This window comes from Spinacia oleracea, chromosome 4 (genome assembly GCF_020520425.1).
Source record: "Spinacia oleracea cultivar Varoflay chromosome 4, BTI_SOV_V1, whole genome shotgun sequence".
Classification (NCBI taxonomy): domain Eukaryota; kingdom Viridiplantae; phylum Streptophyta; class Magnoliopsida; order Caryophyllales; family Amaranthaceae; genus Spinacia; species Spinacia oleracea.
The window spans coordinates 6385550-6407757 of NC_079490.1; the positions used below are offsets into that span (position 1 = coordinate 6385550).

The 22208-nt window shown below is 35.0% G+C and overlaps 3 protein-coding genes across 4 annotated transcripts; 2 read left to right on the forward strand and 1 right to left on the reverse strand.

The window, feature by feature from the left end:
* The first annotated feature begins 1084 nt into the window (after positions 1-1084).
* Positions 1085-4631, forward strand: LOC110792935 (psbP domain-containing protein 1, chloroplastic). The gene is made up of 3 exons (XM_021997755.2): positions 1085-1285; positions 2385-2819; positions 4282-4631. The coding sequence occupies exons 1-3, from the start codon at positions 1109-1111 to the stop codon at positions 4501-4503; spliced, it is 834 nt and encodes a 277-aa protein (XP_021853447.2). The 5' UTR covers positions 1085-1108; the 3' UTR covers positions 4504-4631.
* Positions 4632-5520: 889 nt separating this feature from the next.
* On the forward strand, positions 5521-8464 carry LOC110792927 (uncharacterized). 2 transcript variants are annotated; one of them, XM_021997748.2, is made up of 3 exons: positions 5521-5688; positions 6548-6779; positions 7843-8464. In XM_021997748.2, the coding sequence occupies exons 1-3, from the start codon at positions 5597-5599 to the stop codon at positions 8245-8247; spliced, it is 729 nt and encodes a 242-aa protein (XP_021853440.2). In that variant the 5' UTR covers positions 5521-5596; the 3' UTR covers positions 8248-8464. The 2 variants fall into 2 exon arrangements, with proteins under 2 accessions (XP_021853440.2, XP_056682685.1); XM_056826707.1 differs by having other exon boundaries at positions 6548-6686.
* Positions 8465-8873: 409 nt separating this feature from the next.
* On the reverse strand, positions 8874-13202 carry LOC110792934 (AP-3 complex subunit mu). The gene is made up of 8 exons (XM_021997754.2): positions 12935-13202; positions 12647-12746; positions 12428-12538; positions 11464-11553; positions 10697-10944; positions 10120-10329; positions 9603-9810; positions 8874-9439 (listed from the first exon to the last, which is right to left on the reverse strand). Exons 1-8 carry the CDS (start codon positions 12967-12969, stop codon positions 9194-9196), a joined length of 1248 nt encoding a protein of 415 aa, XP_021853446.1. The 5' UTR covers positions 12970-13202; the 3' UTR covers positions 8874-9193.
* Between the last annotated feature and the right edge of the window lie 9006 nt (positions 13203-22208).

The window sequence follows — 22208 nt, forward strand, 5'->3', positions numbered from 1 at the left end:
CCTCGAGTTAGAAAGTTAGTTTCCCTAAGTCAAAAGTTCACTTCTCCAACAACGTTAATTCTATGACTACCCCTGCATTGGGAATGGAATCAACATTCCATTTAGGGACGTATCTTGGAGTGCCTTGAGTTAGTAACATATTGTACCTTCAATTAGGACAATGATAGAGTAACTCTAAGGGTTGCTAACCCTTTAAATATTGAATTATGATTGGTTACAAATGCATTGAAACTCACCTTACAACACTTTCTCTCTCCAATTAATTACACTTATATATTATTTTATGTTATATGTATCTTAAGGGTTGCTAACCCTTAGGGTCAACCAAACATTTTCCCTTCAATTACCTTTGTAAGAAAATTGATCCCAATTGTCTGGTTAGAAAATCAAATATCTTTCTCTTATAGATTGAATTAACTTGGTCAAATCGACATGTCTACCACGACTTATTACTCTGTCAAAACGGCTAAAAATATAAAGGTTGGTGTGTGATGACATTGACAAATAAATTAGACGATTTATTTGGGCAGACAATGACGAGAAAAAAAAAGCTTGTTAACCTTATTTCACGGGAAATACTTTCGTAATCGACTAACTGTAGATGGATGCATAAAAATCCGTTCGGTTAAACAAGTCATTATTCATTAAGCAATTGAGACCATCTTATGTTTTAACTGATGAACATACAGTCAAATTGTTATGATTATTCTGTGGATGTCAACCAACTTAGTTGGTAAGGTATTAAGGAGGTGATACCCCTTACCCAAGAGTCCAAGACCTGAAATAGAATCATATGTACATAATTTATCGTATTGCCCTAGTTATAAATTTGCCCCGATCAACAATAGCCAGACCCGCTGGCTCGACCCAAAAATTTTTAAAATTTGACGGGGTTGGGAAACGTAAAACTATATTTTTTAGTTATAAATTTGTCCCCGGCGCGAAATGGTCCGAAAGCCCAATGTTTTAGGCCTGAAATAGCGGGTTTGAGCATAAACCCCGGCCTGAATTTTGACCCGGCCCGGTCCGGTCCGGCCCGGAAATACTCTGAAAACAAACGCGCCCTTAAAAGCAAGAGAGAGACTAGACTGGTAAGTAGATAACGAAAATGGCGTCCATCGTCTTCCTCAAATCACTACCGGCGCCTTCTCTCTCTTCTTGTGGTAGCTATGTACCCACCACCACCACCACCGATTCCTCCAAGCTTCAAATGGGCTCGTTTGTTTCCCCGCACTTACCTCCTCGATTGAAGCCAGAATTCAGGACAATTTGCAAAGCTCAAACTGTAAGCTTTTTGCAATCTCCTATCCTCTTCAATTTTTTTACTGATTGTTCATTTTTAGCTTATGGGTAGTGTTATTACTCATAATTCTGCCTATTAATTGCTTAAATTTTTTATTTTTGGTGGGTTTTCTTGCACAATTTGAGCCGTATTTGTTTGGTATATTTGCTAAAAGGGTATGATAAGAACAATCAACCTAGTATGGAAATTAGCTTAGAAAATACTATGGAGTAATTGACAGTCTAATAAGATTTCATCTGAAATTCCGATTAAGTTGGACTTCCCATTTCCCAACATCATGTGGTTATCCCCAAGAATTTAGTGTGACAAACCATGAAAGAGTTCTAATTGTGGTTATCAACTTGCATAATGATGCTGGAGTCCGACACCCGTATTCGAGTCCGGCGTTACAAATATAGGGAAAGATCTCTTATTGCTATTGAAAATACATGAACTGTTGTTAGTTTTTTCAAAATATCTGCTGAAAAATAGAGAGAAAGATCTTGAATTGCCAGGATATATTGCATTATTGATTACTTGGCTTCTTTGGAGGTTGTGGAACCTGTGCTTTGTATTCTATAGATAAATTACAAAGATAACACACAAAAGATAACTATCTTACTGGGCTACAACTATCCAATAAAAGATAACAGAAGCTTGGCTTTTCTCACCCAAAAGTGTAAAACAAAGCTAAGGAAACACTCTATCTATACATTCCTTCTCTATAATGTGTTAGAGAGGGAGTATTTACTAGAAGCAAAAAAAATTGTGATTTTTGATGGAGTTGATCAGCTTATAAATAGAAGTTTGATACGGACTTAAACGGTAAGTGGTAAGAAACTAAGAACTTTATGAAACGGAGGGAGTATTTACTATAAGTCTATAGCCCATGTTTCTCACGGAGTTCAACCCTAGTCTTGTTGGTGTATTTTAGGATGTTTTGAACTTTTGATTAGCTTTCTTGTATTGTTTTTTATCCTACATCAATAGGTTCATTCACTCATTGCTTAGCTTCTTCAATGATTCTCATTTCTTTCATTAGTAACACTTGCATTATTACTGCAATGGGTTTCTCACAGGACATTTTCTACCATATAATCAGACTACAGCTTTTGCCGTCTCAAGAAGGAACGCATTGGCGGGGCTTTTCTCAGGATGCATTGCCACACAAATCATAACCCATGACCCTGCACTTGCTGAACAGTCGGCTGGTTTTAGAGAGTATATAGATTTCTTTGATGGTTATTCCTTAACGTACCCTAAGAACTGGATTCAAGTTAAAGGTGCTGGGGCAGACATATTCTTCAGGGATCCTTTTGTTCTTGATGAAAATATGTCTGTGAATATATCTTCACCCTCGTCATCTAGGTACAAGAGTGTTGAGGATTTGGGCCCACCAGAAGAAGCTGGGAAGAACGTACTGAAGCAGTACCTAACAGAGTTCATGTCTACAAGACTTGGTGTTAGGCGTGAAGCAAACGTTGTCTCAACATCTTCTAGGGTTGCTGATGATGGGAGGCTCTATTATCAAATTGAAGTAAGGGCCTTACTGATCTAAAATCTTAGTATATTGTTATAATTTGTTCAGGTCATGTGTTGGCTAGCTACTTAGCTAATTGGATTAACTACGCATTTGGTAAATTTTAAATGTGTTAGTCACTTAGTTGGTTTGACCAGCTAAATAGCATTAGTGGTCAGTGAAGTATGAAATATGCTTGGTCGGATTGGCAATAGGTGCTTTTGGTTTATGGAGTCTTTAGGTGAAGTTATGGTCAATAAATCCTTAGTTTCCCAAATGGCAGAGAAAGTGTTTTTCCCCCTTCTTTTTGCAGCGGGTGGGGGTTGGGAGCTAGGAAAAGGAAAGTGATTGGTGTTTTAAGGCTCTATTTGGTTGGGTGTAACCGTGTAAGACATTTTCAGTGTAAAATGGTTTTCATGGAAACAATTTGCAATGGAAGACACAATTCCAAAATTTGTTTTCCGTTGTTTGGTTCCATGTTAGAAAATCGAAAAGGAAAAAGAAAAAGAAAGTAAACAGGTAGTGAGAGGAGTGTATAAGACATATAAGGAAAAGGAAGGAAAACTGTTTTCCCTTCATTTTGAAGGGGAAATGGTTTTCCATCATTGGGAGAGCAACTTTACTCTAGGGAAAATGGTTTTACACACCTCAAACCAAACAATGTAAAATTGAAAATAGAGGAAAACCGTTTTCCCGGAAAATGTTTTACACCCTACCAAACAAATAGAGCCTTAGTGAAGTGTAGTGAAATTGCCAATGGGTGCTTTTGGTTTATGGAGTCCTCAAGTGAAGTTATAGTCACAAACTCATTGTTAGAATCCAACCTTCCTTTACTTGTATTTCTCCTTTCTATTGCTTTCTAGGATCTTTCTAATAGTTTTCTAGGCTTTAGGGAGAATTATTATGTTACTGTAATTCCAGTGTTCACTGACAAGTTTTAGCTAATTCAAAATAAACCTCTATGAGGGGTATGAACCAATACCTCTCATCAGAAGTTGTCTTTGCTTAATTCATGTGTTGTTGCTAGCCTTTATAGATATTGTGCTGTCGCATGCTTTTAAGCTTTCTAAGACCCAACAAAGTCCCCCTCAAAACAGATACACTCTCGTCGACGGTCCCGCTTGTGCCCGCTGTGCGCACACAAGCGCCCCGTTCGACTCTCGACCCTCGCTCTTGCCGCCAATAGGCAAGAGTGCCCCTTTCGGATTAGACGCTTACTCGTGCCCCTACGAGTCACAAGACACTCATTCCGCACAAGGCTTGCCTCCTTGCCGCCAATAGGCAAGAGGGCGCCGCACGGATCCGGTGTCAAAACATTCAGACCGTGACACTCATGGTCTTTTCAAGTCAATTAGCATGTCTATGACTTACAGAAAATTTAGGTTTTTGCTGTTGAATTTGGAGTTTTGGACTACTAGCTCATTTATATTAGGGATGTTACTGTTTTCCCTTCTGACACACTTTGATGGCATAAAAACAGGTGAATGTCAAATCGTATGCCAACAACAACGAGTTGGCCGTGATGCCTGAGGATCGAAAGGTTAGGCTTGAATGGGATCGAAGGTACCTTTCTGTTCTCGGAGTGGAAAACAACAGGCTATATGAGTTGAGGTTACAAGCACCAGAAGATGTATTCAGAGAAGGAGGAAGCAATATTCGTCAAGCAATGGATTCCTTCAGAGTAAACAAGATTACAGCTTAATCTCTTTATTAATTATGCTTGGAAGCCATTTTCTTTCACAATTACATCCATAGCCCACATTTTGCAGTCTATCTAAGCTGTATCATTTTGCAATTACACTGTTATATACGAAGTAGCTATTTTGTAAAGATCATGAATGCAATTGCTTGTATTTGCTTCTCTTCAAATTGTTGCTTCTCATAAAATCACAGGGAGAGAAAGCAGAATTGCAGAAAATGATTTCAGTAGTATCCATTGCTAGTAGACCTGTCAAACGGGTCGGGTTGTGAAAATTTGCTTTCGGGTTCGGGTTTACACATGCTTGTTCAAGACCCATAACTTTCGGGATCGGGTCGACCCAAAGGGTTGAGATATTTTAAAACATATATGGAGTACTACGTATTATGTTTTCATTAATTTGGGTAATAAGTATACAAAATATGCGCACAAATTAACAAATTTACACACACAAGTTTATATTTAGTCAACTTCAACCATAAAATGGTGTATGATTTAAATCAAAATCGTATTACACATTTACACCCATCAATAGTAACAACAACGTGCTTGATATGCTTAAAATTTCTTATAATTACATTTATAAATTATGAATACAACAATTTTTAATCGGTCGGGTCAAAAACAGGTTCAGTCGGATTTCGACCCATTACTTTTCAGGTTCGGTTTAAATTGGGTTATGGGTCACAAAATCTTGTTCAATACCCAAAATTTTCAGGTTTGGTCAATTTTTGACAGGGGTAATTACTAGCATTAACTGAAATTACAGTGGTGACCGAAGAGAGTCCAAAACTTGGTTTTTTTTTCAACCTCTTCATATCTCTATTTCCTTCTGAAATTTTACAGACGGATTTTTTTTTTTTTTTTTGAGAAACAGAAAGTAGCTGGAAAAACCCAAAAAATAGATGGTTGATATGATAACACGTGGTCGGTTGACATTGCTGGAAAAGCACCATGGATTGTAAAAGTGCATAACCACTAACCAAGTAACCAACCATGAATATGTTGACTTACCAAAAATGGGTTGAAAAGAAGGGTTCACTAAAAGTCAGTTACTAAGAAAAGAAACCAAAACCAGAAAAATGCAAAAACAAACATGAGTTCTTCTCGAAAATGGGCAAAATCCATTTCTTCAATTGCTTCTCGTCTTTATTTCCTTCTCATCATCTTTCAAGTCCCTCTCTTTAGGTACATTACTCACCTTTTTACATTTTATTATTTCTTGTCAATTTTAATTTCCATGTTATTTAAAAATTTGATACATTTGTAAATTAATGGTAGGAATTGTCAATGTTGCTCACATTTCATTCAATTGTCACACTTTTGGAGTTTTGGCCTTTTGGGATTTAATTGAATTGCATTGAATTGTTGACATAAATGTTAGTAGGGTGACAATGTGTTTTTAGTCTAGAAAATGATCGTTGCACACTTTAGCGTGTTTTTTTTTTTCCGTTTTGTTAAGAGTGTATTAGCTAAATGCTCTTTTATTGCTACGACTTTTCCGATTTAGATATTAGGTAACCCATGTGCTAAATATGACGAAGATGATAAAAACACATCTCTGTCGACAAGTTGTCAAATTACAACACTAGAATAATTGTTACACAACTACCCATTTCCAGCAGACGGACACAACATAATAATTGATGGTGTTAACATGATACTCGTTGTATAACTACAAAGAAGTATTTTCTCTAAGGTTAAAATTAGTGGATTGATTTGTAATTGCAAATCTTTCGTATGTTACTCAGTTGTGAAGCGCAATTTGGATTATACACCCGGGTACACAGTGCTCATTGTGTACCCTGTTGAACATTTATTGAAAATCTAATGAACATGGAGAATGATTTCGATGTACATGTACTAGTGAAGTATTTTAACTATATGTTCTATGGATTTAAACTATATGTTCATTGGTTATATGTTCTTTGGATGTGAACATTATGTTCTTTGTATTTGAACTATATGTTCATTCAAAAATAGGGTGCACAGTGAGCATTGTGCACCCGGGTGTATAAACCATGTTTTGCTTGGTGATGAATTTCAGGGTTTCATGTCGAAGTGGAATATGCATAAATCCGGTCCAAGTAACGTCTTCTCAACTAATAGCAAGTGAAATGTTGCCTGTTTCATTTGTGAAGATCCTTCTTTATCCAGGATCGATTGTGAATGCTGTCATCAATGGTGTAAGCATTCCTAGTTATGATGATTTGTTGGATGTTTATAATTTTACTCATGTAAAAGAGGCTTTTGCAGTCATTGATCTTAGGCATCTTGAGGTATGTTTATAATGACTTGTATCATAATATTGCTGCAAGTCTAATTAGTTTGAATTTTGATCTTATGACTTAGATTATGTTGTTTTCACCTACATAAAGTAAATTCAGGTGAAAAGAACGAAGTCTAAATCTTTGAATAACTGGTGAAAAGAATGAAGTCTTAATCTTTGAATAACTTGTATCATGCTGATGTTTTCAGAGTATTGCAGACTTAATTACAATTGATGTTGTGAAGTAATTTTGTTACACTCACTGCTTAGAATGTACTCCTATGCACTTGTGCAGAATGTACCCTCTCTGTTAAAACAAGAAAAAAACGAATCTGTAAAGTTAATAGATCAGTTACATTAAGGAACCGGTCTCTTATTTAATACTAAATATACCCAGCGCCGCAAATAAGAGACCGCATATAGCTGTCACATAAGAAACCGCATATAGCTGTCACATAAGAAACCGCATATAGCTGTCACATAGAGACCGCATATAGCTGTCTAATTCTTCACTAAAACTAATAGACCTCTAATTTAAAACACCTGGCTTTTAATCACTGGAATTGTAGCTTCAAAGTTTCATTTATAAACTAGAGACCAGTTATTTGAAGACATGGTCTCTTAAATTTAGTTATTCATTCCTCCCTCCACATATTACAACAGATTTACAAATTTTAAAAAATTTCCTACTACATATGTATTTAATTATTACAATTTATTAAATAAGTTTCAGTCGTTACACTAACATGTAGTGGAATGAATCAATAACTCATGTAGAGCATTTTTATTTTTATTTTTATAATCAAGTCTAGTTTCGTACCCCCATTCCTAAATTCCTAGATCCGCCACTGCTCCTATGTCACTTTAACAGGTTTAGTAACACGAAAATTGTCTGACTGTCATCCAGATGTCTTAGCACTCCCATGTCCTATATATGTCATTCTAACAGATTTAATAACGCGAAAATTGTCTATGGACTGTCATCTAGAATTTGTTACAGTCACTACTTAGCACTCCTATATCATTCCAACACATTTGTAACTTGAATTTTCTGTGGACTGTTGTTTATGTAGATATTAGCAGGAAGCTACTTCTGTGTTTTCGGAGCAATACTTGGTCTGCTAAAGTACAACAGGTTAAGCTTATTTGGGATGTTGCTACTTATATGGGGCTTAATTAAAGAAATCATGAACCAAAAATCGAGTTGCTCAGTCCAAGTTTCTCCATTCATGTTATTAGTAGCTCTATTTACGGCGTTATCATCTATCAAAAGCGATGTAAGAATCATAATTAGAAGCTTTCAAGCTCACTATTCTGCAACAGCAGCTGCTGAGATGCATGAACATGTAAAGAAGAGGAAGAAAGATAGGGAAATGAAGAGGCTTGAATGGAATGTTAATTATGTTAACAACAATGCTAAAACTACTAGGTCTACAAAAGTTGCACAAGAAGGAATTACTAATAGTACATTTTACTGATCTTTTGATGTTGGACAACTTTTTCCTGTGTGATTTTTTTTGTAGTGTGCTTGAAATTCCTTCGTAATTTCATTTATTATTATAAATTAGACCTGGTTTTGGATATGGTAGCTCAATGGGGATTGGGTTTGGTCATGTTAATAGGGTTTTTATTGGGTAGGGCTTTTATTGGACAAGGTCAATATAGGGCCGAACTTATAATACAATAATTTTGAAAACTAAATAGTTTGTATTCACTTGTATTCGCATATGGCTCTCTTTATGTTAATTTTACTTTGTTCGTTTATTGACCCGCCTACTATCAGCCCGTTATTGACCCGCAACCCGCTTTGACCCGCTAAAACTGACCATTTTATTATCCGACTAGCTTTTGACCTACACCGACCCTGACCTAACCCGCCCAACGTCTAATATAAATACAACGATTTTTTATCGGTCATGTCAAAAACGAGTTCAGTCGGGATTTGACCCATTACTTTTCAGGTTGTCCGGGTTTGGAAAAAATCGGTTATGGGTCACAAAATTTTGTTCAATACCCATTATTTTTGGGTCTGTTTCAGGTCGGGTTTCGAGTCTGGTCAATTTTTGACAGGTCTAATTGCTAGCATTAACCGGAATTACAGTGGTAAACTGGTAACTGAAGAGAGTCCAAAACTTGAATTTTGTTTCTACCTCTTCGGATCTCTATTTCCTTCTGAAATTTTACAGACTGATACAAATTTCTCATAAATAAACAAATCAACTACTCTATTACACACCAAAAGGCCTCAACATGGCTTACATAAATTTACAAAGAGTCACACAGGGTAATGCAATTCCCTACATGTTTGGAATACAAGAAAACACCCTGATTTCTGCAAAGCTTCAAAGAGGAAACACCCTCTTTTCTGCATAGTTTCGAAAAGACCAATGAAAAGGGCCAGTGACAGATTCTGAACTTTCAACTTTACGACCTCACTTGATACTCCCCTGCTCGAGTTAGAGCTCTGAAACCCTTGTAAGCCCGATTTGTTACATTCTTTACTTCGAGTTTATCTATTTTCAAGCCCGAAAGAGCAACACCCATAATACGGAACCCTGCTTCAAATGTTGGGAATACATGAAGCTTCTCAAAGCCTGCTTCGAGCTTTAATGTTCCCGTCAAAGAAGGGGCTTTGTCCTTTGGTATTCCACCAATAGACCAAGAACATACCTGACAGTTTTGTGTACGAAGCAAGTTATATGGAAAACCGAGAGAAAATATATATAAAAAATGAAAAAAAAAAACATTTATTCAAAAAATCAAAGGTAACCAGACAAGGTAACCAGACAATACGAGCTTTGCACCGATTGCTGAAATAGCATAAATGTGTTACCTTGTTAGCAAGGATGTCAACTGTTCCATGATTTGCAATCAGATCAGAAGATACCACACAAGAGGGAAGTTGAAACTGCACTGTTATAGAATCTATTGTCTTTCCAGGATCATGCCGTAGTCCAACCATAACACTGACACGACATGAACCAGAATCTGAAGTAAACTGTGGTTTGACATATATTGGGGTGCTCTTCAACTTTTTAACCCTGCAAGTAGAAAAGAACATGAAGTAAAGAGATGTTCGAAGTCGTTCGGTATCACGGCCAGTTTCCAGTTTTTGAAATTTGGTTTTGAAAGTCATACAAGTATAATTTAGATTGAATCATGAACTTAAAAATAGTCATACATATAGTAATCAGGTTGATTTTGAAAACTGACAACAAAAAACTGGAAACTACATTTTATGGTTTTTAGTTTTGTAAAAAACCGAAAACTGAAAACAAAAAACGATAGCGAACTAGGCCGTAATGGCTTAGAGAATAAGGTAGCCAAAGAATATGCGTCATTCCACACACCTGTAACTCATAAGCTTAAATTGTCCATCAGGTGGCACAAATGACAGTATTTGTTGTGATTCCCATGGTCGAAACCGGACACAAGGATGAAACCTCACGTCATTTAGGATACTGGGATTTGCAAATGATAATGTTAATTCAGGTACACCAGAAAGATGGCAAGTAACTTGAACCTCACCATAAACCTCACACTTAACAAGAGCTCCATCCCTGAGAAACATTAGCAAAGCAAATATGGTCAAGCAACATAAGCAACATTTCCAGGGGAAAGTGGCGGACTGGCGGGTATAAAATGGTTATGTGTTAGGCCCAGAGGCTCACATAATTCCAAGTATATGTTAAACTCCATCTATCGTAGGTTAATATTTAGCTAATGGCAAATTAGCATTTAGCACAAATCATTTTTATTTTTGAGGGGTTTTGGCTCAAATCAAATTGTCGGAAACTAAAGCTTCAGAATCGACAACACTTTGAATAGTCAAAACGAAAAAAAATCATCACATAGAACATCTAATCCTCAACACACTATTAGAATGGCAGGATATAGGGGATGAGGTAGTCAAATGACAATTCCAACCTGTTTATAATAGCATCCAATTCTTCAACAAGATCAACATACACTTCGTTGCTTGAATGCTTAAGTTCTGTTGTCCTCCACGGCACACATGATGCTGTTGCACCTGGGAGAGTGCTACTTACATTGGAGCTATTACCAGTCACAACACTCAATACTTTGCTAATAATGTTTGGGGGGGCAATCATCTCTCGCAAGATGTTAGGCTCTGTTGTAAGAGGAAATCCATTATCGATCATCTCATCAAGAAGCTGCAAGGCAACTTGAGTCACTTTGAGTTCTTGTTAGAAGAAAATCCCAAAGACAGCCTTGAACATATGGGTAACAAACATTACGGACTGAGGTAATATTGAACAAAAAGCCTAAATTTGAGGGTGATTTCGTAACATCTAGCCACAACAAAGCAACCATAACATACAGAAAGGGTGATTCACTAAATGTCAAATCACACATTGTGACTACTTACTATTATAAGGATTATATCTTCTTCACATTGAATAAAATAGCCAAAGTGTCAAATTTGAGTGATAGGATCAAGAGTGAAGCATCAAGCAAATGTCAAATATTGCCTACTCGACTCAAAAATCTCTACAGCAAACACAATTCAAACTCTCAAAGGATGTCGTAAACCACTGAACTAAGCACACTCAAAATTTGAGCTACGGTCTGTTTTTGTGCTGTTGCTGAGCAAATACTCCCACATGGCAATACAAATGAAAGGAAGAGCAGGGAATCCTGAAATAAATACAGTACAAAGATCTTAGAAGTACCTCATACACAATAACAAAGTTGTCTTTAATTATGTCTTCGTTCAGTCCTCCAAGATAGTCTGAAAGTACATCAGCTGCTCTGCAAAGAAACTAAAGGTGGAACACTTAAAGTTTAAAAACAATAATGTTGTTCAAATCACAAGTAGATAAAAGCAATTACTAAAACCAAGGGTCAGATGTGATTCAGCTGACACAAGGACTGTGTCAGGCCCCTCATTTCTAGACAAACACACTATAAATTACAAAGTTCCAATAGATCAATAAAGAGGTGCAGAGAGTAAGGGAAAGGAGGGAAGAGCAGAAAAGAGAAGAAAACTTATTCTCTTATTTGGATAAGATCAAAAGATGAGAGAAGAAAGGGAAAGGGTAATTTTCTTTCCACTTCGTTCGAACTTTGGAAGGATTATTGAGAGGGGATGGAAACTAAACTCAGTTCCCTTCCCTGGCACAATCTAATTACATCCAAACAAAGGAAAACTGATACCTTACACTCCCTCTCCTCCCCTTCCATCCACATCCCCTTTACCAACTACATTATCAAGTAATGCATCGGACTCCATCCATCCACCAAGAATGTACATCCTCGTTTGACTACCTCTAAACCAAACACATCACTATGGTTGGAACTCGGAAGGGTCTTGGATAATCATATTAACTATGAAGTGCCCATCCTATATGCCAAGAAGTAATTACGAAACCTATGTAGTATAGCATGTAAGATGCCTATCAAGTAGACAATCCTTCAAAAGTTTTGCCAACGCCACCATCACATCTGGTTCAATGAAACTATCCCTAAACCAAGTGTGACATCATTGTCTCGATTAATTTCCTTTTACCAAGCTCGACATCGATTGTAATTCAACTTCTACTAAAGGCAACTAATAATGAACTAATTACACCTCAGGTCAATCTTTGAAGTCAAATTACAATAGAAACATTTCCAACATAAAGCAAGTAATCTCACCTCAATTGCCATCAAAGGAGGCATTTCAACTTGAGCACAAGCTAAAAATATGATCCCATCACGAAGAATGTGGAAAATGTAATGCGTTGGAGAAGCAATTACAGGCGGAATCTATCATAAAATCCAAACAATCAACATTGTAACTTTATGGGGTTATTAATTTGACAAGAATTATGCAGAAATCAATCAAATGAAACAAACCTAAAAACAAAAGAATACCTTAGATGAATCACCTTGAGAACTGACTTGATCCCAGAACCAATCACATATTGACCGATCAACCCGGTGGCCGATTAGCTGTTTCTCCAGCATAACCTCCCTAAAATCAAAATTAACATGGGTTTTTTTCATAATATTAAAATTCCCATATGGGTTTTGATGAAATCAGTAGTATTCAAAATACCCAATTAAGGGATGTAAGAAAATGGGTAATTGAAATTAGTTTGAAAGATTGAAGATTATGGAAGGAATTGGGGAATTTGGGATTATAAAGTTAAAGAAATTTACCCGGAATCTGATAAGATGAATATGCATTGTAGCATATTTGTTTCTCCAAGACAGATTTTCTCTCTCCTGGAGGTTTGATGAAGTTCAACGTTTGATTGAGGCGATGGAGCTTTCGAACTCGAAAGGTTAAATTTTCAGTGGAATTTCACAGCGAAGGGAAGAGAGTCAAGAGACCGAGCGTTTCAAAAGTTTGTATGTGCAAATTTTGCTGTCAATGTTGAGGGTAAAATTGCAAAAAAACGTACCCCTCCATCCATAAATGTTTGCCCATTGCATTTTTTGGGTCAAATTTTAAAAAGATTGATGATAAATCTCATTAACCTATGAGAAATTATAATCACTATATATTTTAGCGAACTTTTTTGTCATATTTAAAATTATAACTAGATTATATCTCGTGCATGCACGAATATTTTAAAATTATTGTTTGATCATATTTTTTATAAAATATTTCTCCTCCTAAAATTTATGCATAATTAATAAATCTTGAACATATTCATATTTAATCATCTGATATGAAACTTTTGTCCTATTACGTGTTACATATTTTATATGCATAATATGCTAATTTGAACAAAATATTGACTAAATATATTTTCTATTATTGATATACCGATTTGACAAAAATATTTCAATATAATATAATTTTGAGCAAGTTATTAGGTGGTATTTATTATTGTCATATTTAGTAAGTCAATATTTTGTTTCCATACATAAACCATTATAAAAACTGATAAAAACTAAATAAATTAGATATATTTTAGAAAATATGCTTTTGGCGGGAAAAAATTGCACCAGGAAGTGACATGTGTCATTCCTGGTGTTTGTTTTAATATAAAGTAAAGTAATAGATACTATTTACAATTGATCATCATCTTCTAAATTCTTTCCAACATACAGAGTAATATTTATGTGAGACTTTTTTATTCGTCTTAGTGTATATTTCTAAAATATCATAATTTTATAATTGGTTATCATGCATATTTAGGTCGTTCTTCCGAGCTTTTTTTAGTTGAACTGAACTGAACTGGATGAAGCTGAACTAAACTAAACTAAACTAAATTAAATTGATGTAACTGAATGAATAGTAAAATAATAGATAACAAATAATAATAATAACGGTAATGGTAATCCTAATAGTAATAATAATAACAATAATAATAAATAAAGATGAACACCACAATATAATTAATAGTACTAATATTTAACATTAAAATAATAAACAAAATAATAAAGTAAGATAATTAGAGACGGAGATGAACACGGTGTTGTTGTTTTGAACCGAACTAAATGAAGTGAATTGAAGTGAGCTGAACGGACCTGAACTGAACTGAACTGAAATTAAGTCCAAAGGAACATGCCTTAGAGATATTTGCAATGGAATCTGTAATAGTATAAAATTTGAGAGTTTTACCGTGTTCAACATATATTTTTCAAATCCATATAAGCACATTTTTCTTAGATTCTTGCCATATATTTATAATAATGAAATACGAAATATAAGAAAAGAAAGTGGGGTAAATAAATTAATCCTAACACTTATAAAGCTTTGAATTTTGATTACTATTTACGTAACAGTGGTATTCCTGATTTTTTTTTGGTGATTAAAGGGGGCAGAAGCCCAAACACGCAGGAACAAGAAACTAAAGAACTACAGAAAAGAAAAAGCTACAGCAACTCAAACATAACACCAGCTGTCCGTAACTCAAGCTACACCACCAGCCTTCTCCGGCACCACTCTTGGCCAAGCCACCCCGCTTATGTCCTCCAATAAAACGGCATGAAGGTCCTTCGGTACGGCTCAAACATGACTAATTTCTGGTCTGACTCAACGCCATAATTAGCCAACCAATCGGCTACACGATTGGCCTCTCTATAGAAATGGCTCACTGTAACCTCCCAACCTGGACGAGTGATGAGAGATTTACACTTACGAAAAATGTGAATGTACGGAGAGTTGGTTGGAGTCTCATCCACCAACATTCTAACTACTACTTCAGAGTCCACAGTAAGTTGAACTCTCCTGTGGCCACCATTCCAAGCCATCCCAAGCCCTCTCATAACCCCTAACAATTCTGCTTTAGTACAAGTGCAAACTCCACATTGTACTGCAAACATTTCGTGCACTTCCCCTCTATAACCTCGGATCAGACCCCCAGCCTTTCCTGGGTTTCCCTTAGCTGCACCGTCGGTATTCAACCGCACCCACCCCTCTCTTGGGCTAACCCACCTGACGTACACCTCCTTCTTCGAGCCTTTATCCATATTACCCATCAGCTCATCTCTCTCCATGGCTCTCTTAATGGTGCCAACACGAGCAAAAATAAAGCTTAACTGGTCTATAGGAATGTTCGGGGAAGGATTAAAAGTTCTCTCATTTCTTCACCTCCATAACCACCAACAGGTAACCACAAACACCCTAGGCCATTCGTCTCCTCTAACTGAACTACCCCCCACAATGTTACTTACTACCCACTTAGCAAAGGGTAATTCGTTGACCACATGATCGTTAGGAATCCCCAACTTCTGCCACATTCTACGAGCTACTGGGCACAACCTGATCAAGTGCTCACCATTCTCTTGCCCCCCTCCACGGGCCTTACATCTTGGATCATCTAAAAGAGTACGAGTGAACCTATTGCTATTAGTCATCCACATATCTTGAACAAGCAGCCACATGAATAGCCTAACTCTTTGAGGTGCAGGAACTTTCCAAATATTCTTCCATTTTCTACTATCATCAGGTAGTGACTCTTCCTCAGTCCTTATAATCTTCAAGGCATAACTGATCTTGAATCCCCCCGATGGAGACCCATTGCAATAAACTTCATCTACCGCATTTTCATCTTCGATGAGTTCATGTGAGGCAACTTCTCCAAGCACACTTGCAGGCAAGAAATCTGCGAATAATTCGAACTTCCAGCCCACATTCGGATCCCACACTTCCTTTATTGTCATATCTTGCAAGTGTATCGGGGGTTCTTGGATAGCAAGTGAAAGTAACGGTTCCTTCGTAGCCCACCGATGATGCCAAAAGAAAGTTTTAGTGCCATTTTCTACTGCCATATTCACACCTTTGCGTACTACATCAATACTACTCAAAATACCTCTCCAAGCATTGGAGGCATTAGCCTTCTCCTTAAACATATCTATATCACACCGATTATCACAGTACTTAGCCCGCAAAACTCGAGACCACAAGGACCTTGGCTCAGTTAACACTCTCCAACCCAACTTGGCAAGGAAAGCTGAATTACCCCCAATTTCTTCTTTGCTTTTTTTTTTTTTTTTGTCTTTTCCTTAACAATTTCCCTTTTATTACACTTCATAGTAGTTGTTTTACCCTTTCTTGTTAGTATATTTAACAATTTATTTGCTTCTTTTTTTTTGTCTTTTCTCTAAACACAATGTTAAACTACCCCCGTTTCAAAAATGATCTTTATATTTTCCGTTTTAGTCCGTTTTATAATGTTCTTTACCCTTTGCTTTATTCTATTTTTTGACATAAAAATTTACTATCTACCCTTCTTATCCCATAATATTTATCATTTCCCACTCACTTTCTCTTACTTTATTCATTTTTTTTCTTATACCCACCTACATTTTTACACATTTATCTTACTTTATTCATATTTTATTATATTCAACCAACTTTTCCACTTTTGTCTTAATATTTATGTAAATACTAACTGTAAATATCTTTATGAAACAGAGGTAGTATATCGGTATGCTTTTATATTTGAGTTTTCCCTAGACTAAGTTGTATCAAATTGTACAATGATCAAGGGGCATTCAAGTTTATCCAAGAGTTGCTTCGCACCAAGCATTTGCTGATTGAAATAGGACCACAAAATCACTCTAGAGGAAGAATGTTATGTAGTGGCCCCTCAAGCAAGTTGTTCTGGAAGACGGAAGATGGTGAATGAATGCAGTTCGGAGATGATGTCCAAGTCTATGTGGCTAAGCATCAGTGTCAGTTTCTATATGTATAAATTACAGAGTAGTTTGGCACTAGCAGATAATGTTGTATCACCCTAACTCTTCAAGTTTAATGTAGTATGCACTGAGGAATTTTGCAAGGCAATGCTTCATGTTCTTGGCCAATACTCTTTGCCTTTGCTCCTTTTGTAAAAGTTAAAGAATCTTGGTTGCCAAGCACATCTAATGTATAATATCTATTACCTACGTATTTGTGTTTAAAATTTATATATTTGTGATTTTCATGTTTTGTTTTCTCTGGTCTTTACTATACAAGTTTTACAAATTTACTTTCACTAATCAGTTTTACATCCCTTGTGGGACCGCACGCGCTAGCGTGGTCCAACTACTATTCAAAAATACAGGCATAAGATCCATGTACAATTGTTTATAATACCAATGAGACCATAAAAAAATTGGAAAATAATAAACAATGGATGTGTAAGGACATTTGGTGTAATATTTTAATGTAAAAGTTATTAAAAAGGAAAATATAACTCTAACAAATACGGTAAAAATGGTATATATAACTCCTAAAATACTATGAACGGATTAGTGTTGTCATAAATATGTTTTAGGAAAATATATATAAAAAAATACTATTTCCAAGAAAAACTAAAAATATTGGGAATAGGAGGGGAACTTCCCTCCAAAAAAAGAAAGGTATAAGTAGATAGAATCTTGTCAAGTATTGTTTCCCACACTATTGGATGCATTGTTAGGGTTATTTGAGGCCGTCTCAGATGCAACCCTAAACGGGAATGAATGGACTAAAAATTCCTAATGAATACTCAAATTGTAGGAACATATATAATCGATGTGCTTGTAATATGCACATCTTTAGGAGTCAATTAGCATTATGTTTTTGTACATTTGAGCGTAGTTTAGTTGCATTTTGAGTTGTCTTACTCTATTGCATTTCTTTGTTTGTTTTTTACGGAGAGCTTCTCTTTCTCTATTTTCATCCAAGCTAAAGAGACGCACCGGAGTATGAATGTCCCGCTAATTCAAATGAGAGATTAACCACGCCAATGGGGTTCGAGTACAAGTTTCGCGTCATCCTCTTCCTCACACCTCATAACTATCATGCTCTCATGAAGGAAGAAAAGAATGAGTTAAATCTTGCACTAAATCTGATCTTTGGGCTTGAAGGATGCACGATATTTATCCATGGGAGAGAAGTAGAAGAGAAGTGAAGCAGCTAGGCAGCTAGGGTATGGTCCTAGCTTGCACGAACCATGCAGCCCTTGTATCGCATTGGAGGAGCTTCAACCAAGGATAATTGTGCAAGGATCGTGCACGATTCGACATGGATCGTGTAGTATCTGGTGGTGCACGACCCTCTGCACGGGTCGTGCACATTTTACACGGAACGTGCAGCGCTGCTACTCCTCCCCCATCGTGTTACATTGCATGGGTCGTGCAACTCTGATGAAGACCGTGCGAAGCATGACAGTCACCCCACTTTTTGGGTACATGTTCCCCCTTAGTATAAATTGAATGTTACCCTAAAACCCACTTATGTGGAGTGTGTATTAGACTTTATTTTCTCTCATTTTATTTTCTCTTGGGTTACGCACTCTCACCACTTTATTTATTTCTGGTATAACTTTTAATTTGCTTTAATTTATCTTTTGGATTCTGCACTTTGATGAGAAGATCTCCTCTTTCAATTCAAGTAATTTTGGTTGTTTATTGCTTAATCTCTTTATTGCTTTCATTTATAGGTTTGTCTCTCTCTCTCTCTCTCTCTCTCTCTCTCTCTCTCTCTCTCTCTCTCTCTCTCTCTCTCTCTCTCTCTCTCTCTCTCTCTCTCTCTGTGTGTGTTTTTTTTTAATGTAATTTTGGTGTGAAGGGTGTGAGCCTGCAAGATGGACTTAGGTTGGTCTGGCTTGTTTGTTTGCTTGTTCCAAACCCCAAGGAAAAGTTGTGATTCATGTGCTATAGTTGTTATCTGATAGGCATTGAGCGTGGAGCCGTTGACACCGAAAATACTTCCTTAACACGGGAAAGCGTTTGTTCTTCATGTTGACCATAAAAGCGTGATTATAGTGGGTGCTTAGCTTCATTTCTATTTACCTAGTTGTCACTGTGACCATCAGGAACCTAGGTAGGAAATCAGAAACACAACTTAGACTCTTGAACCACATCGTGACCATCGGGTAGGAATGGTTTGTAGTATTGTGCAATGCTCCCTAAACTACGGAGTAACTTTTAATTTGCCAATTATTCATGCTTCAGTAGAGTAAAAGAGTCATTGACTTTTCATAGATATACTAGGTGGAATCCCACTTCCCTAGTTCTATCCCTTGGTATAGAATACTCTGTTTGTGCACTTAGTGACAAGTTGTGCAAACAACCCAACCAACGATTGTTTTTGTTGTGAAGTGTGCTAGTAGCTACATGTGTTCTTGCTAGTGTAGAAAACGTTTGATCCCCGAGAGTTCGACCCTTACTTACCCCTTGTCTACTATACTTGTTGTAGTGTCATAACATTGAGTCAAGTGGACTAAATTATATCACTCGATGATGCTCTAGGTGTTTAACAACGCGAGTAGAGTGCCATCAATAATAATTGGTCATTTGTAGGGCAAAAAGATCCTCGATTGGGTTGATTCTTAAGGTCCACCATAATTTGGCCCAATGAAGACAATCTATATAATATACTAAAAGAGAGGAAATCAATGTGGTAATGACAAATGTCACTCATTGATTCGCCTCTCTTTAAAATAAAATAAAAATTATTTTTCTCTAACTATCTCTAAATAAAAAACTATTATGGACTACATAATATTATATTTTCTAAATGCAAGGAAACTATATATGCATATACGATTAACTAAATGTACTATTGATTTTATTTATATATAACATGGATTTCTTTACATTTTACAAAGTATATGACTACTTTTCCATTATATTTTATTCTATATATACATTATTGGATCTTCAATATATATATCTGATATCTATAAACTATAGTAAATGAAAGGAAATCAATGTGGTTAACTAACTTATTCGGCAATTTAACTTAAGCATCATAACTTTAATGAAAGTGGCCGTGCATTATTATGTATACAAAGTATTTATTGATTATGGTCTACAAAGTTTATTTATTGATTATGGTCTATCAAGTGTTTATACTCTATTTTTAAGGTATTAAACAACTTTTAGGGATAGTAATTTTTACATTCATGATTACAAATACTAGCATTGTCATAACCAAAGTGATGCTCAGTACTATACATGGTCTCTTTTATAGCAAATATAATACCACTCTATTATAAACTTTGTACCGTACATTGTCATAGCAAAAAAAATATTATTTTTCTCTAACTATCTCTAAATAAAAAACTATTATGGACTACATAATATTATATTTTCTAAATGCAAGGAAACTATATATGCATATACGATTAACTAAATGTACTATTGATTTTATTTATATATAACATGGATTTCTTTACATTTTACAAAGTATATGACTACTTTTCCATTATATTTTATTCTATATATACATTATTGGATCTTCAATATATATATCTGATATCTATAAACTATAGTAAATGAAAGGAAATCAATGTGGTTAACTAACTTATTCGGCAATTTAACTTAAGCATCATAACTTTAATGAAAGTGGCCGTGCATTATTATGTATACAAAGTATTTATTGATTATGGTCTACAAAGTTTATTTATTGATTATGGTCTATCAAGTGTTTATACTCTATTTTTAAGGTATTAAACAACTTTTAGGGATAGTAATTTTTACATTCATGATTACAAATACTAGCATTGTCATAACCAAAGTGATGCTCAGTACTATACATGGTCTCTTTTATAGCAAATATAATACCACTCTATTATAAACTTTGTACCGTACATTGTCATAATTAACCAAAGTGTTTAGTTCGAATAGTATGTGTAGCAATAAGGTAATGACAATGTACGGTACAAAGTTTGTACTATTCGAATTAAACACTTGGTAGAGTTTGTATCTATATCTATATATTATACTAAAAGAGAGGAAATCAATGTGGTGATGACAAATGTCACTCATTGATTGGCCTCTCTTATAGATATAAAAAAAAATTAAACAAAAAATTTATTTTGTTAACTTTCACTTTATAAAGTATTTGATTCCATTTTCCTAAAAAAAGATATCATTCTATACCTGGGGAATATTTTGTAAAATCTTTTCTATATTTGTTAACAAATAACCAATGTGCTTATCTTTTTATAAAAAATTAGTCCATTATATGGAGTACGTAGTAGGATATTTATAAAAAAAAGTTTACAGTAATCTACCGATTTGTACTTACATAATATATTAGAATACAAATAAATTAGAAAATCAATACAATATGTATAGAGTGTATAAAAAAATTACTGTAGTACTCTATAAAATTTTAACAACTAAATTCGATATTTATAGCCTCCAATGGTTGTACTATTTTTTTTATTATAGACGTATTATATTTAGCAACTAAATTCGGTAATTATCACCGCCATTGATATGATAGTAATATTTTACTACTTTTAAAAAAAGTATGTAACTTCCTTAAATATGAGCAAAAATTGCGTAATCTAATCTATCTACTACGTAATTCCTCAATTTTTTAGATGTAACTCTTTAATTTTTACATTAGCTTTTATATTCACACATCGCTATACTTTTTCTAACTTTTTGATGATTATTAATACTGTATGATGAACATAGTTATGGATTCCGTAGAATTTTGTTGACTTTGTCTAAATATTTACATAATACTACCATTTTATCTATTAATCTATATACTATACTAAAAGAGAGGAAATCAATGTGGAGCTGACAAATGCCGGTCTCTAATTTTCTCTTATAGATATACATAAATACTAAAAAAAGAAAGAAAGTATTTGACTCTATAATTATTTTGTTAACTTGCAACTCATAAATATATTTGATTATATTTTCCTTAAAAAAAAAGCATTCTACACATGGGAATTATTTTGTAAATTATATTTTCTATAATCTTGTAACAAATATGACAAATATAAGATTATCTTTTTATAAAAAAATAATCCATTATATGGAATACATAGCAGGATTTTTATAAAAACTTAAAAGTAGTCTACTGATATTGGATAATTAGAATACAAATAAATTTGAAAATCAATCAAGTATATGTGATTAAGAGTGTATAATTTTTTTTTTTACTATAGTACTCTGTAATAGTATCAATTTTTGTTTAGAAATTATGTCATATACTGGATGCGGTTAATTATAACGAATGTTTACCTTTGATCATTTATTATTT

Coding starts and splice junctions, on each gene's coding strand:
- LOC110792927 (XM_021997748.2), top strand. CDS start 5,597: ATGAGTTCTTCTCGAAAATGGGCAAAATCCATTTCTTCAATTGCTTCT. Junction 5,689..6,547: donor TTTCAAGTCCCTCTCTTTAG/GTACATTACTCA, acceptor GATGAATTTCAG/GGTTTCATGTCGAAGTGGAA. Junction 6,780..7,842: donor TTGATCTTAGGCATCTTGAG/GTATGTTTATAA, acceptor TTGTTTATGTAG/ATATTAGCAGGAAGCTACTT.
- LOC110792935 (XM_021997755.2), top strand. CDS start 1,109: ATGGCGTCCATCGTCTTCCTCAAATCACTACCGGCGCCTTCTCTCTCT. Junction 1,286..2,384: donor CAATTTGCAAAGCTCAAACT/GTAAGCTTTTTG, acceptor CCATATAATCAG/ACTACAGCTTTTGCCGTCTC. Junction 2,820..4,281: donor GGCTCTATTATCAAATTGAA/GTAAGGGCCTTA, acceptor GCATAAAAACAG/GTGAATGTCAAATCGTATGC.
- LOC110792934 (XM_021997754.2), bottom strand. CDS start 12,969: ATGCTACAATGCATATTCATCTTATCAGATTCCGG. Junction 10,945..11,463: donor ACTTTGTTATTGTGTATGAG/GTACTTCTAAGA, acceptor GTTGCCTTGCAG/CTTCTTGATGAGATGATCGA. Junction 9,440..9,602: donor TTGACATCCTTGCTAACAAG/GTAACACATTTA, acceptor CAAAACTGTCAG/GTATGTTCTTGGTCTATTGG.